This window comes from Cydia pomonella, chromosome 1, assembly GCF_033807575.1.
Source record: "Cydia pomonella isolate Wapato2018A chromosome 1, ilCydPomo1, whole genome shotgun sequence".
Taxonomy (NCBI): domain Eukaryota; kingdom Metazoa; phylum Arthropoda; class Insecta; order Lepidoptera; family Tortricidae; genus Cydia; species Cydia pomonella.
In genome coordinates, this window is record NC_084703.1 from 26,085,686 (window position 1) to 26,099,507 (window position 13,822).

The following is a 13,822-nucleotide window of genomic DNA, read 5'->3' on the forward strand; positions in this document are numbered from 1 at the left end:
TGAAATTATAGGGTCAGAAATATGAAATGTTGTCAATTGGGCTAATATTTTATTTACCGAAAATACTAAAAAAAAAAAAACCAAAGCAATAGGTATGTATACAATTGTAATTTTAAAATAATAAATTGTTTTATGTTACTTACGAGTTTGGTTCATTATTCCCGCTATTTCCTCCCATACATTCATTCTACGCTGCTCATCATGATACCGACTATCTTCATGGTCGTACAGTTCACGATATTTTTGGACAAGAGATATTAATAATTCTATTAAATGAAAGGCAAGGATCGAAATATATAATCAATATAATTAACTCGAACCAACAAAAGTACAATTCATGTCAATAATTATCAAGACAACATTCTCGCTCGAAGTCAAGTACAAAAGTGAGGCGCGCCGGTCTTCTCCCTTCGACCGCAACTCGGTGGCGTGAGAACCCGTCGGCCCCACTCTGCTCGCTCGGATGTGACGTCAGCCGGCGTCACCAAGTGCTGCCATCTCGCGGCGACAACATCCGGCCGTCCTACGTACGCATTACGTCCCCGAATGCGTTCAAGTCTGATGCATATGCTGCGAAGAAAACAGTAAATTAGGATTCATCATCATCATCACACTCGCAACAAGGTTTTCCCACTTTCAAAGAGTGAGGTCACCGTGTCCTGGCTATTCCATCATCGGCTAGCTTTGACACCTACACGCTCACTTTTTTAATGCGTACTCAAGAGTCTATTATTCCTTCATCGGTCAATAAACTCCAGTGCACACATTACAAGTGCCATGTATCATATACGCATCATGAACGATATTGTATTTACAGTTTTTGTTAGCTTTATTGTTCCATCAGCGGCCAATCTCATGCTAACCTTCACTGCAACATACACATATTCGTAGCATTATGCATTAGACACAACTTTTTTTTTTTATATAATAAGTTAATCAAGTAATGATGTGAACTATATTTCATGATATAAAATTATTTCCAAGAACTTGTTTTTTGTTTCTTCACTATTTTAATGACTGATTCAATGCATACCTGACAACATCCGGTTTACACATCCGGGGCTCCCTCGTCGACCTGTGCGTCAGCGATACGAACCCAGGGCTTCATATTCTCGGCACACGTGATGCCCTCGTATCGCCTTGCGGTCCTCTCAGCGCCTCGCATGTCTGCCACTTTATACCGGTCGTGACCTAGTACCTCTACAACTTGGAATGGTCCCTTGTAAATAGGAAGTAATTTTGTACTCTGACCGTCATTACTTTGACTGGGTATCTTGATAACAACTAGCTCTCCTACAGCATATACTCGGGCTTCTTTTCTTTTCGCGTCAAATAATTGTTTTTGTTTCTCTGCAGCTTTTTTTTATATTCTCATCGACTTTTATTCTTAAGGCCGTTACATCTACTGCTTGCTCAATATCGTCGACAAGGTTATCGAAATCAGTTTGCAATCGATATCCAAAAAATACTTCGCTTGGGACAGCGGCTGTAGACTTGTTAATAGTGGAATTGATGCCTTGTTGGATGTCAGAAACATGAGTATCCCATTTATTGTTATCGGTATCTGCTCCCTTACTGCGCAATGCTTCCAAAATTGTAAGATTGTACCGTTCGACCTGTCCATTCGAACGCGGCATCGCTGTAGCTATGATATGTTGCCTAATCTTTCCCTCAATACAAAAATCACGAAACATCTTAGAGGTAAACGCACTTCCAGCATCACATATAATTCTCTTGGGGTTTCCGAATACTTTAAAGATCTTTTTTAATTCATTTATTACACATTTACTTTTTGTGTTTTGTACCGGGGTTATAAATACGAACTTTGTAAACGAATCAACAATAACTAATAAGTACGTATTTTTTTGTGTTGTTTTCACAAAGGGCCCCAAGTGGTCTATATGTAACGTGTGGAAAGGCCTAGCATATTTAGGTATCGGATACAATTTACCAGCTTTTTTCCATGAACATTTTTATTATAGATACAGTTTACGCAATTACTCACATACTTTGTAACAATTTTTTTCATATGTGAGAACCAATATTTGCTCTTTATGCGTTCAATTGTCTTATCTACAGCAAAGTGCCCTATATCATCGTGGTTAGCCTTTATTACCTGCCATATACATTGTTTGGGTACTAGCCATCTTCTACCATACTCAGTTCTACGATACACTTTATTCCCTAGCAATTCATAATTGTTAAAAATTTGCTTATGCGACTCGGCCTCACCTGACGCTAAAATGTCCTTAATTGAACATATACAAGGATCTTGCAATTGTACTGATAATAGCCAATCAGACTCCAAAACATTGATTACCATCACACTTTCATTAACAGGGGCCGCGGAGTTACCGACTGGATTTCTGCTTAACGCGTCTACGTGTTGCATTTGAGTCCCCGGCCTATGCACAATATCAAAATTAAATTCCTGTGTCTGTAACACCCACCTACCTATACGCGAATTTATCTCTTGTTTCATAATAGTATACCTCACCGCATTGCAATCAGTCACGATTTTAAATTGATTTCCTAACAGATAATGCCTAAACTTCTTTAAACTCACAACAATAGCCAAAAACTCGAGTTCAAACGAATGGTATTTTTTTTCTTCCGTGGTTGTCTGTCGACTATAGAAATAAATTGGTTTTTCACCATTTTTAGTAACCTGTACCACGATACACGCGATTCCATCACGTGACGCATCTGTATATAAAATTATCGGTAATTTGGGGTCAAATATAGTAAGCAGCGCGTTTGTTAATAGTTCATGTTTCAATGCGTTTACAGCTTTACTTTGCTCTTCGCCCCATTCCCATGCGATACCCTTTTTCAAAAGTTTTGTCAAAGGGCTACATAAAACTGCACAGTTTTTCACAAATTTTCGAAAAAAATTCACTAAACCAAGAAATTGCCTAACTTGATGCACGTTTTCTGGTATTGGATAATCTTTGATAGCTGACAGTTTTTTCATGCCTGGTCGGACTCCATCGCCCGAAATATCATAACCAAGAAAGCTAATTTTGTTTTGAAAAAATTGCATTTTTCTAAATTAATTGTTAACCCATTATCCTGTAAAAGACTCAAAACAGACTCCAGGCACTGTACGTTTTCCTCCAGTGTCTCCGTCGCTATTAATAAATCGTCCATATAACATATAACACGTCCAAATCTAAGTTTACCCAATACCGTGTCCATCAGTCTCTGAAAAACTGCAGGCCCATTACAAACCCCGAACGGCATTCTCAAAAATTCAAATTTTGAATCACATGTAATGAACGCAAATTTAGGAATAGAATCATCTCTAATTTTAATTTGATAATACCCAGATTTTAAATCTAATGACGTGAAATATTTACAACCGCGCATTCTATCTATCAAATCTTCTACAATCGGCATCGGGTATTTTTCCTTTACAGTTATCTTGTTTAGTTGTCTATAGTCGACACACAATCGTTTCTGACCATTGGGTTTATCGACTAATAAAACCGGACTCGCGTACGGTGAATTACTCTCACGTATAATATTATTTTTCAATAAATCGTCAATTATTTCCCGCGTAACTTTCTTTTCCGATTCCGACATACGATATGGTCGCTGACACACTGGCTTATTCGTGGTAACTTCAATATCCAGCTCAACGCATGATGTTTTCCCCAAATTGGATAAGTCATTTGCTACACACTTCGGATATTTTGTAAATAGATCATTCAGAATTTCAATATGCTCTGCATTATCGGCATTGAACATTGATGTTTCAATCAAACAAATTTGTTCTTTTGTTATTGGTTGGAACATCAATGTATTACCTACCCGGGTATACATGATGTTTTCATTTTCGGTAAAATTTCTACCTATTAGTGTGTCACATCCAGATAGCTCGTTTATAACATAAAAATCCACCTCTAACTGCACCTTATCCAATTTGAGCATCACAGACACCGCTTGCGTCACCTCACTGCATATCTCTTTTTTATACCCGGTGAGCCTAACCGGTGCGTCTAACTGCCGCGGAACTAAATTCAACTTAGCAACCAAATCCGATTCCATTAATGAGCATGCGCTGCCCATATCAATAAAAGCTTGATGTTTACAATCATTTAAATACACTTCTTTATAAAAATTTTCTTTAGCGTTAGATGTACTAATGAACTTCACTTCAGCAGACTTTTCGGTCTTTGTTTTCGGTTTAGATCTACATGCCGCCTCTAAATGTCCCGATTTCTGACAAAAGTTACATTTCAAGGAGTCTTTTTGATTACAATCAATCTTTTTGTGCCCCATTTCACCACAAGAAAAACAAGTAATTTTTGTTTGCGAATGCTCGTTACTAAACAAGCCCTGATTATTGGTTTGGTCCGTTTTCCTAAAAACAGACCCACCGTTGTTAGACGAGAAATTTGCTGTTTAGACGGCGCATTGATTGCATTATTTTTATTTAACAATTTCGTTTCTACCGTCGAATATGTTTTGCCATGTAAAAATGAGGCTAATTCATCACAATATTGGAAATTACCAGCTTCGGCCGCTGTGCAAATATTTTTGTCCCCAATAGTCCCGACTATAATCGAAATCACATCTTTCTCTTTAAATGATAGCCGCAGCCGATCAATCTTACTTTTTTGTTGGAAGTAGAACTCATACAGCGACTGCCCTTCGGTGGGCTTAGCACTCATTAAATCCGATAACAAAGTATACATATTTCGATTTATTTGGAATGTGTCTAACATTTCATTGCGCCAATCTTTCCAATCCCAAGAAGTCCAACACGTACGATTTTTTTGTAACGAATCATACCAAGTTTTCGCAGTATTTCGTAACTTTTGTAACTCCTGATATTTAATTATTTTATCTGACCATCCGAAAGCCCGAGCGTTAGCATCCACAACATTGAGCCACATAGATATATCGTCAATCAAAGGATCAAATTCAGGAATCACTGAAGATAATAATGCATTCTGACTCACGGTCTCAGAGCGCTTACGACTTCGCTTGTTTTTCCGCCGCTGTCGCCTGCTGTATCCCGAGCTGCTGCTGCTTGATGAGGATGACGAACTTCGAGACGTGCCTGACTCCGAGGGCGAACTGTCTTTATTCTTACGCTTTTTATGAGAATGTTTAGTTTTACTTCTACTTTTACGACTTATTTCTTTACTTTTTCTTTTTGGCGCCATGGCGCGGTTCGAACACTTCTGATATTAAATGAAAGGCAAGGATCGAAATATATAATCAATATAATTAACTCGAACCAACAAAAGTACAATTCATGTCAATAATTATCAAGACAACATTCTCGCTCGAAGTCAAGTACAAAAGTGAGGCGCGCCGGTCTTCTCCCTTCGACCGCAACTCGGTGGCGTGAGAACCCGTCGGCCCCACTCTGCTCGCTCGGATGTGACGTCAGCCGGCGTCACCAAGTGCTGCCATCTCGCGGCGACAACAATTCTTCGTTCATTTTGAACCTAGATCCGAAAGTACCTTAAATCGAAAACGAAACCACCCGTCATCACTCATCCGCTACCCCGCGTCCACTAAAAAAAGCGCGCCGAGTCGAGTCGAAAGTGAAACGCGTAGCCGCAGAAATTCGCCTGACGAGCAATGCGCGCGGTAGATTCGAATCGGCGCGCCGCGGCTATTCGTTAATGGACGCAGTTGCATAGAAAATATAGGAGGCGAATTATTGCGATTCGATTCGATTCGCATCGGTGAGCCTAGTGAACGCCAGCCTTGATACTGTGAGTGTAGTGTGCTTGGATACACTAACAAGTGTGAACGCGACCAGTGGTCACGTTGAAAGCGAACGCAGCCGACGCGTATGAATGAGGGTAGACCGAGCGCGATCTACACAACTTAGACATTCATCCGCTATCTTCAGTTACCCGTGAACAAGATGCATGTAACTGCGTCGAAATATCGGGAGCTCGAAAACAATACAAAAGTTAATCACGGCCCAAATCCCAGTCGATTTAAGTCTAGTGAAACTAACCGTGGATCTGTGCCCCATCTCTCTCTTGAGCGCTATAGCATCATACCCCCTGCACCCTGATGTGTCAAACGCAAGAGGAAAGAAATAATGGTTTACCTCAAGGGGAGAATATTTTCCCTGCTTTCTGACTACTGCTAACTCTGCCACAGGAGGCACTTCCCCTTCTGCCATCGCACAAAAGTATAACCTACACAATAAATCCTACACAAAATAGCCTTAGATATTTTTGCGGAAGAAATACATCTTGGTCTAAAAAATACTTGCTGAACCCATATTTAGTGCTTATACCCTTTCAGGGGATATTATCTTTATATGAAACTTGTAGCAATATGAAATCCACTTTTAACCATACATTTGTACATGCTCTACACCAATATCAACTTTTTACTCGACTAGGACTTAATCAGAAAGTAGGGTTTAAGTACTGATGATTTAGTACACCATGTAGTTTAGGATACTGGACGGACTTTTTCAAGTGACGTTTCGGTAGATTCCTTTTGCCCTTCACAAGCTGTTCACACTTGTTTTATTAACGAAAAATCAATACAGCCGCCTTGACAGGACGCCGAATATTAAAAAATATTTTTTCTCCTATCGCCGTAACTATTCAGCGGGTTTCAATAAAATAGACATCGTGAATTTCTCCAGGATGGTACACATTTTCCAAGATGGCTGCGATTCATCGAGATCCCCAAATGTCAAATGATGTGGGTTTGAATAAGGGGCCTTTAATTTATATATATATATATATAATTTATATATATATAAATTTCAGGACTGTTCCAGACCATATCACCACTCATGAAATATTGTAACGCAAACATAAGTTTATAATTTACTTAATGCGTACTAAGTTGAGCGTCAACGGAACATAATTTTGATCGCTAGGTTAAGTAAGTATCAATAAGGGCTTTTGTAAATACCTATATATTGGAAGGTAACTTAGTCGTAAAGACGAATAAAATAAATGTTTACATAGGTACCCTTATTTACATTATCTAGTGCACGAGATAAGTGTGGTAAAAAGTTATACTATATTATACTGTAGGAGTACTCATCATTGGCGTCTTGGCATAATACAAATTTTGGTATCTTATGCAAGGGATGGTCCCATGTAGTAAGTAAAACAGTTACTTTACAGGAGCGCTAAATAGTGATCTTTGGGTAAAAGCGTGATCACTTAAATTATTTACAAGAGCAATATAAATAAATTAAATCAACTATTAACGTTAATGCACACCTATCAACTTTATGCAAGCATGTGTACCTACCTCTAACTTCAATTTTCATGTTGATTATCACCTACTGTTACTGTTACTGTGGGCTTGCACAGTTTCACTTTGATTATTACTTTGTTTAACTAATTATATTTGTATATTATTTTGCACCCAACGGATAACTGTTATTGGCCTAATACTATGTAAAAATACCTATGTAAATTGTATATCTACGGCTGTTGTTGTCCTGAATACCAATAAAATAAAATAAAATAAAATAAAATAAAAAGATCACACCTACTTCACCTTTACATTTTGTTAGAGACCCGCCCTCAAAGTCAAATTGGCACTTTCCATTTGGCAAATAGTTTTTTGATGAAGGACCCGGAGAAATGAAACCATAAAATTGCTGAATACTCCCAACCTTTAGGAGAAGCGAACGCCTTCTTATTGACTATTTTTAGGCAATATCGTTTAGGAAAATAAAATTGGCATACAATTGTTTTATTTTTAACTTTTACCATCAATGTTGTTATTAATTTTTACTCAAACATAGACAAACTATATTAGGGGCATTCAAGTGGACAGGAAAAAAAGTGATTACCAAATTTGTTCATATTTGAATTAATTTTTCCTCTATTAGAAATACAAGCGAAAACCGTTTTTTTTTGTTATGACGTTTATTGTAGAAATAATGGACTTTTAACATAATAGTCAAGATTTAAAAGTAGTATCTATAATAGGCAAAATATACAATTCAATATTAAAGCAATCGTTGTGTATAGATTTTTTTGTGCGCTTTTAACTAAGAAATCAATTATTGAGACTTAAAAAAATATACTAACTAGAAGTTAACTTTTCAAAACGATGTTAAATTATCTCTATATTTAAAGTAAACAATCTTTATATCTAAGTATGGAGATTCCATTATGAAACTTCCTGGGATTTCCTTTAGTTAAAGAAATACATCTTATCTTAATATCTAAGTATGGAGATTCCAGTAATATGAAACTTCCTGGGAACTCCATTAGTTAAGGAAATATATATACGGGTATTAATGTATATCGCACTTAGTGTTACGTACTTGTACATTTTAGCTGTTTGGCTATTTGATCCTAAATAAGATGATGCCGTATTGACATATATTATCCCTACTAATATTATAAATGCGAAAGTAACTATCTGCCTGTGCCACTTCACGCTTAAACCGCTGACCCGATTTAGATAAAATTTTGATGTAGTACAGAAGAAGGACAATACGATAGATTTTATCAACCATCATCATCCCAAGGACGAAGTCGCGGGCAGAAGCTGGTCTTATATAAGCGTATTTATTTAAGACCAGCTTGTGCCCGCGGCTTCGTTAATCGTGGCAACACTTTACATGAAATATCTTTTAGCAGGACAGTAATTATTATGTTATCAACGGTCTTACTCGTAATTATGTCAAATACCTGACCAATCATAAAAAGGAATATGATCACATTTTCATCCAAGATTTGGATCTACAAATTTGAAAACATACTGAAAGTTATCGAAGTTTGTCTGGTCGCTTAAATATTAATAGTGTTATTTCTATTTTGTGAGATTAACGAATGAAAAATGAAATATTTAACAATTTTATTTTTGAACACCTAATTTTTGGCGGGTTTATCCCGAATTTACTTTGTTTTCCTTTATTATTCCCACGTTTTGACGCCGGTAACACTGAACTTGTTCGAGGATAGCTGATATACCAGCAAAATATATGCGAAATGTGGTACTCTGCCTTAAATCAATATAGTATTCAGATGGTTGTACAGTCGTGTCTGTGAAAGAAATTTATAAATAACAACCAAGATACCGATAAATTAATTTGCGTTATAGCTGATCGTATGTACCTAATGTAAATCGTGCTTAGCCAGATATCGCTTCGTCATCTGAGAGATAACACGATTAGTGTAATAAATAAAATGTTAAGATTCAAATAAAGTGCTCCTCATTGTTAAACTATTACTACGTAATATCAAAATAGCAAAAATGTGATTAATACACGACTGGTCTTTCTTCAATTCCAATTACGTATGCGGCTGCCATATCCGCCCGGGAACCAAACAAAGACCCTTTTATGGCCTTGTTTATCGTCGACCGCAAGACGTTCGCAGCAAAATGGACTTTTTGATTCCATTGTGTACAATGTCACCTCAAATGGAACATTTAGGTAAGCCCAGAAATTTAACATTACGGGGTATACTACAGAACGACCACGTGGCATAACTCTTCTAATAATATTATTTTACGGCCACTATTTATTTTGAACTTACACGATTATTATTATTATTTTATTTTATTTTAAACGTCAGCTGCTATCTTAGAAGCAAAATTACAAAGAATATGGTACAAATCTAATGATAAAAGTGATAAATAATCTTAATAAAATTCGACGTATTTGTGCATCAAGGGCATTAATTTAGTTAGGTTGGTAACAAAACTCATTTACCGGTCTTGAATATACGGATAAAAAACAGATAATAATGAAACACAATTTAATTACACATAATTTTATAATACTCAAGTAATTCATAAATACGAGTTCAAGTTAACAAACGAAATGCAGCCAATATGTACAGTTTTATTTTTAAATATATTCAAGTCACATGTTGAAATATGCAGAGTTTTTAAGTAGAGTCAAATATAATTAACTGTCACACTCTCATTTCGTCAATAGCTGCTTGTGGCAGACTCGAGGCTTGGTGGGGGCTCTTTCCGCGCCGGAGAGTGGCATGAGGCCCCCCTCTCGCTGCGTCCTCCCGCCCTAAGGGGGAGCCCTGCGACGCCGAACCATTTGGAGGCAGGGATTTCTGCTGTCTCAACTCTTGTAAGGGCGGCGAGTTATTAAACTGGTTCAGATTCTTTGGCATCGTGCCGTATCCACCCATATGAGTATAACTCACGTTGGGCAATCTAAAACTACTGTTTCTACTTCCTATTTTGCTGGGTATCATCACATTTTCTATACTAAGTGACGGACTCGGTGGCGATTTCGGTACGTTCAGCTGACCTTTAAAGTTCAGGTTAGCCAAGTGAGAATCACTACCCATTTGATGTTTCTTTCGATTGTGTCTTTCCACGTCTACAACTAAGCTGGGAGTATGCGTCGGATCCATGTGGTAATGTGAATGTTTTCCAGAGATCGTCTCAAAGTGTTTCTCATTGAAGCGTTGTTGTTTTCCCCGCGACCTAGATTTATCCCGCTGATAGTATACTCCGGCGAATATCAAAACATTTAGAATCAATAGTGAGCAACCTATAGCTATGGTAACGCTTAATGCCGTTGAATAGGCGGCGTACCCTGCTGCCTCCAAATTAGCTAAAGTGTTTTCTGTCGCATTTAATATATGCACGTCCTTACTATTCGGTAACAGTGTAACGCATGTCGCCAAAATAGTATCGACAGTAGTCAAAGCTGCATCAGCGTAAACCGATCCATTAACTCGTTTCAATTGATCGTTGTCGTTGGTATTTCTCGCTAAAGGGTCAGGCCTGACGATGCCTTCATATAGTTCTTGCTCATTGTGATTTTTAAACAGGTTATGTCGAGTAGCGATATCCTCCATTCCCGCTCTGTGCAACTCGGGGACTAGCCTTAGCCACACAGAAAGTTGATGGGCCCTAAAGTGATTCTTCAGACGCGGCTTCATACCTAAACAATAAAACAAGACTTAGGACCTACCGAAAATACGAATAATAGGATTTACTATGTACTACATGCATTTTGACTGGACATTGACTTCTCTATTATAATATATATATTTTTATTCCATTGCTTAGAATATCCATCCAATGCTTATATGGAAACAACTTAATTAAAGCAACGCAAAAACGACAACCAAAAATTAAAATCATACTTTCTTACAGCATGCTCAAAATTTGTTTGTCATAAGTTATTTAAAAAAAACGTTGTGCATATAAAGATTGAATTCATTTTGGAAGATACAAAATTATTTTCCACCACACTAGCTCGGAAAGGCCCTCTTTATTTTTCAAAAATAGATTGCAAAGTTTAAATTTATTCACAGAAGTGGCAAAGTAATTTAATGCAAATATTGAGATATATCCTCAAGTTGGTAAAATAACTTCAACTGACGACTTTTAATTATAAATATTGAATAGCATTCCTTTGGATTCGATTTGTTATGTTTTAAGGTATTTTCCTCGAGTTGATGAGGTGAAAAAAATGTGTTTCACTCGGTCGCAATATTAAACTCTTGTGCCTTGAAAATCTCGCAATGCTCAAGATTCCAATTTTTCAGCCACTGGTTACGCTCGTGGTTCTGGAATTTTTTATTTTTTACTTTATCATGATATATTGCTAATTTTATATCTATTTAACCAGGTCTCTATTTCACCCACCACGTTGACAAGTGCGACAGTTGTTAATAAATGGCAGACCCCTGTTTCACTACGCCGCCATTTGTCATTGACATATGTAGAGTGACAATTGTCAAGCGACAGGTGACAGATGGCAGTTTCGTTACTTGTTTTTGTATAGAAGTGCTTATAAATATGACTGGCATTTTGGTACGATTGCCCATCTTAAATTTAATGACAATAACTTTGTGAACCAAGAGTAATTTTTACAAGTAGACATATTTTTAATTTCAACTCGTTGGTAACGACTCGTTGCTTGACGTAGATCGGTCAGCTGATCTAACACTCATCAGTTTAATGCCCCAACTCCCCGTACCCATCGAGCTGGACGAGCCCCTGACGCGTGACTATGTAGCCACAGCCATCAGACAGCAGGAAAACAAGCGTGCAGTTGGCATAGACCTTATACCGGGAGAGCTGTTAAAATACGGCGGTGAGGAGTTGAATCCATTTATTTGGGAGCATTAAGAGCGAGTCCCGGATAGTTATAAGTGTCTCGCATACAGGCTCTCAAGGCGACCGTTCGGATTTTGATAGCTTCTGGAAAGATCTTCGCCTGAACACTGCTAAATCACCTAACGAATTTGTCAGAAAAAATCCTGCCTGAAACTCAATTCGGCTTCCGAACTGTCCGAAGCACCTGCTAGCTATCATCAGCGTGCGTCAACTACAAGAAAAAAAGCAGGAAACAAGGCCGTCAGTTTGTTTTGATGACCTGGAGAAAACGTTTGACAGTGTGCCTCGGGAAGCTCTTTGGTTGGTGGTCAAGAAACTGGGATGCACAGAGAAGTTTGTCAGACTTCTGAGACTCCTGCGTGACGACATGCAGGGCTGCGTCGCCGTAGACGGTGAGCAGTCAGATTTCATCCCCGTTACCTGTGGGGTCGAACAAGGGTGTATCCTAGCCCCTAAACTGTTCGCTTTATAGTTTGCAGTTGTAGTTACAGAAGTCTTACAAACAGTATGCGAAGGTGTCTGCATACGCTTCCGAACCGATGGTAGTTTTTAACTTGGCCAGATTTAGGGCGCAAACAAAAATTTCACATGCATTGATTACAGAGATCATGTATGCTGACGACCTGTGCTTTCTTGCAGTTGGCCTGCAACAGCTGATGTCTGTTTTACACTAAGCCTGCTGCAAGTTCGGCCTCAAAATGAGTGTCAAAAAGATGGAGGTGATGCTTCTGAACCTTTTATGCTCTTCCGAGACGTAGTGCGTGTACCGTCATCATATTTGTACCTTTTACCGGTTCCACCTCATTTGTTTGCGTAAGATTATGGAACATCAGATGGCTCTGATCGAGTGTGGAATACCGAAGTTCTGCGATTAGCCAAGGTCGGTGGAATGGAGGCTTACCTAATGCTACGACAGCTTCGGTAGTGCGGTCACGTATTGCATATGGTGGAGAAGAGAGTGGCGAAGCGTATCTTTATCACGTTATAGCGTCATGAGTGGCGCAGGTTGGTGTAGGACAAAGTGCGCGATTTCGAAGAGCACCGTATAGTTCACCTCGACGCTAAACGCGAGGATCTGAAAACATGCCAGCCTGCTTCCATTCACTACCACTATGTGGGTGGTGTCCTCACGTGCCCTCAATGTGCACGGGGGTTCACCTTGAATATCGGCCACGTCAGCCATGTTCGAGCGCACAAGCGCCGAGCTAATTAGAAGTCAAAGTGGTCGCCATGTTCGAAATCGGCCTTAAGGATCAGGTCCATAATACAAGTGAAATTAAGGAGAAGTTAGGTACTAAGGGCGAATTTAGGGTACCTACGATGTTTTCCCAACCTTTATTTTCAATGAACTGCAACATTGCTAAAGGGTTTTTTAAAAATGCACCCTGCCACCGCTTCGATATCATGTCAAAAGTTACCGGCATATTGACATATATGTCGACTTGTAAAAGTTACTTTTGTTTCACCAAATCATTGTCAATAAATGAAAGATGGACCATTGTAACAAAACGTCTGTCATGTTAATAATCACTTTTATACAAAAAAAAATTACGAAATTGTCACTTGTCACCTGTCATGTGACAATTGTCCCTCGACATATGTCACTGACAAATGATATAAAGGCTAGGTAATGTAATGATATCCAACAACATTATTTCCGTACAATCACCAATGCAAATGTTTATAACGTCAAAAAAATTATAAATTACTACCGAATATTAAACTATAACTACTCAATCACAAAAACTCGGAA

General features: G+C 38.3%; 1 protein-coding gene and 1 long non-coding RNA gene across 3 annotated transcripts in view; both read right to left on the reverse strand.

Annotated features, from left to right (window-relative positions):
* Positions 1 to 287: 287 nt before the first annotated feature.
* Positions 288 to 1,305, reverse strand: LOC133518815 (uncharacterized). The gene is made up of 2 exons (XR_009799537.1): positions 1,034 to 1,305; positions 288 to 570 (listed from the first exon to the last, which is right to left on the reverse strand). It is a non-coding gene; the product is annotated as an uncharacterized LOC133518815 (long non-coding RNA).
* An 8,422-nt stretch (positions 1,306 to 9,727) lies between these two features.
* The window catches only part of LOC133518824 (neuroligin-4, Y-linked-like), a 75,346-nt gene continuing 71,251 nt past the window's right edge, over positions 9,728 to 13,822 (reverse strand). For both annotated transcript variants that reach the window (XM_061852559.1, XM_061852567.1), the window contains exon 11: positions 9,728 to 10,885. In XM_061852559.1, coding sequence (XP_061708543.1) covers positions 9,888 to 10,885 — 998 coding nt within the window. In that variant the 3' untranslated portion in view covers positions 9,728 to 9,887. The remainder of the gene's footprint in view (positions 10,886 to 13,822) is intronic.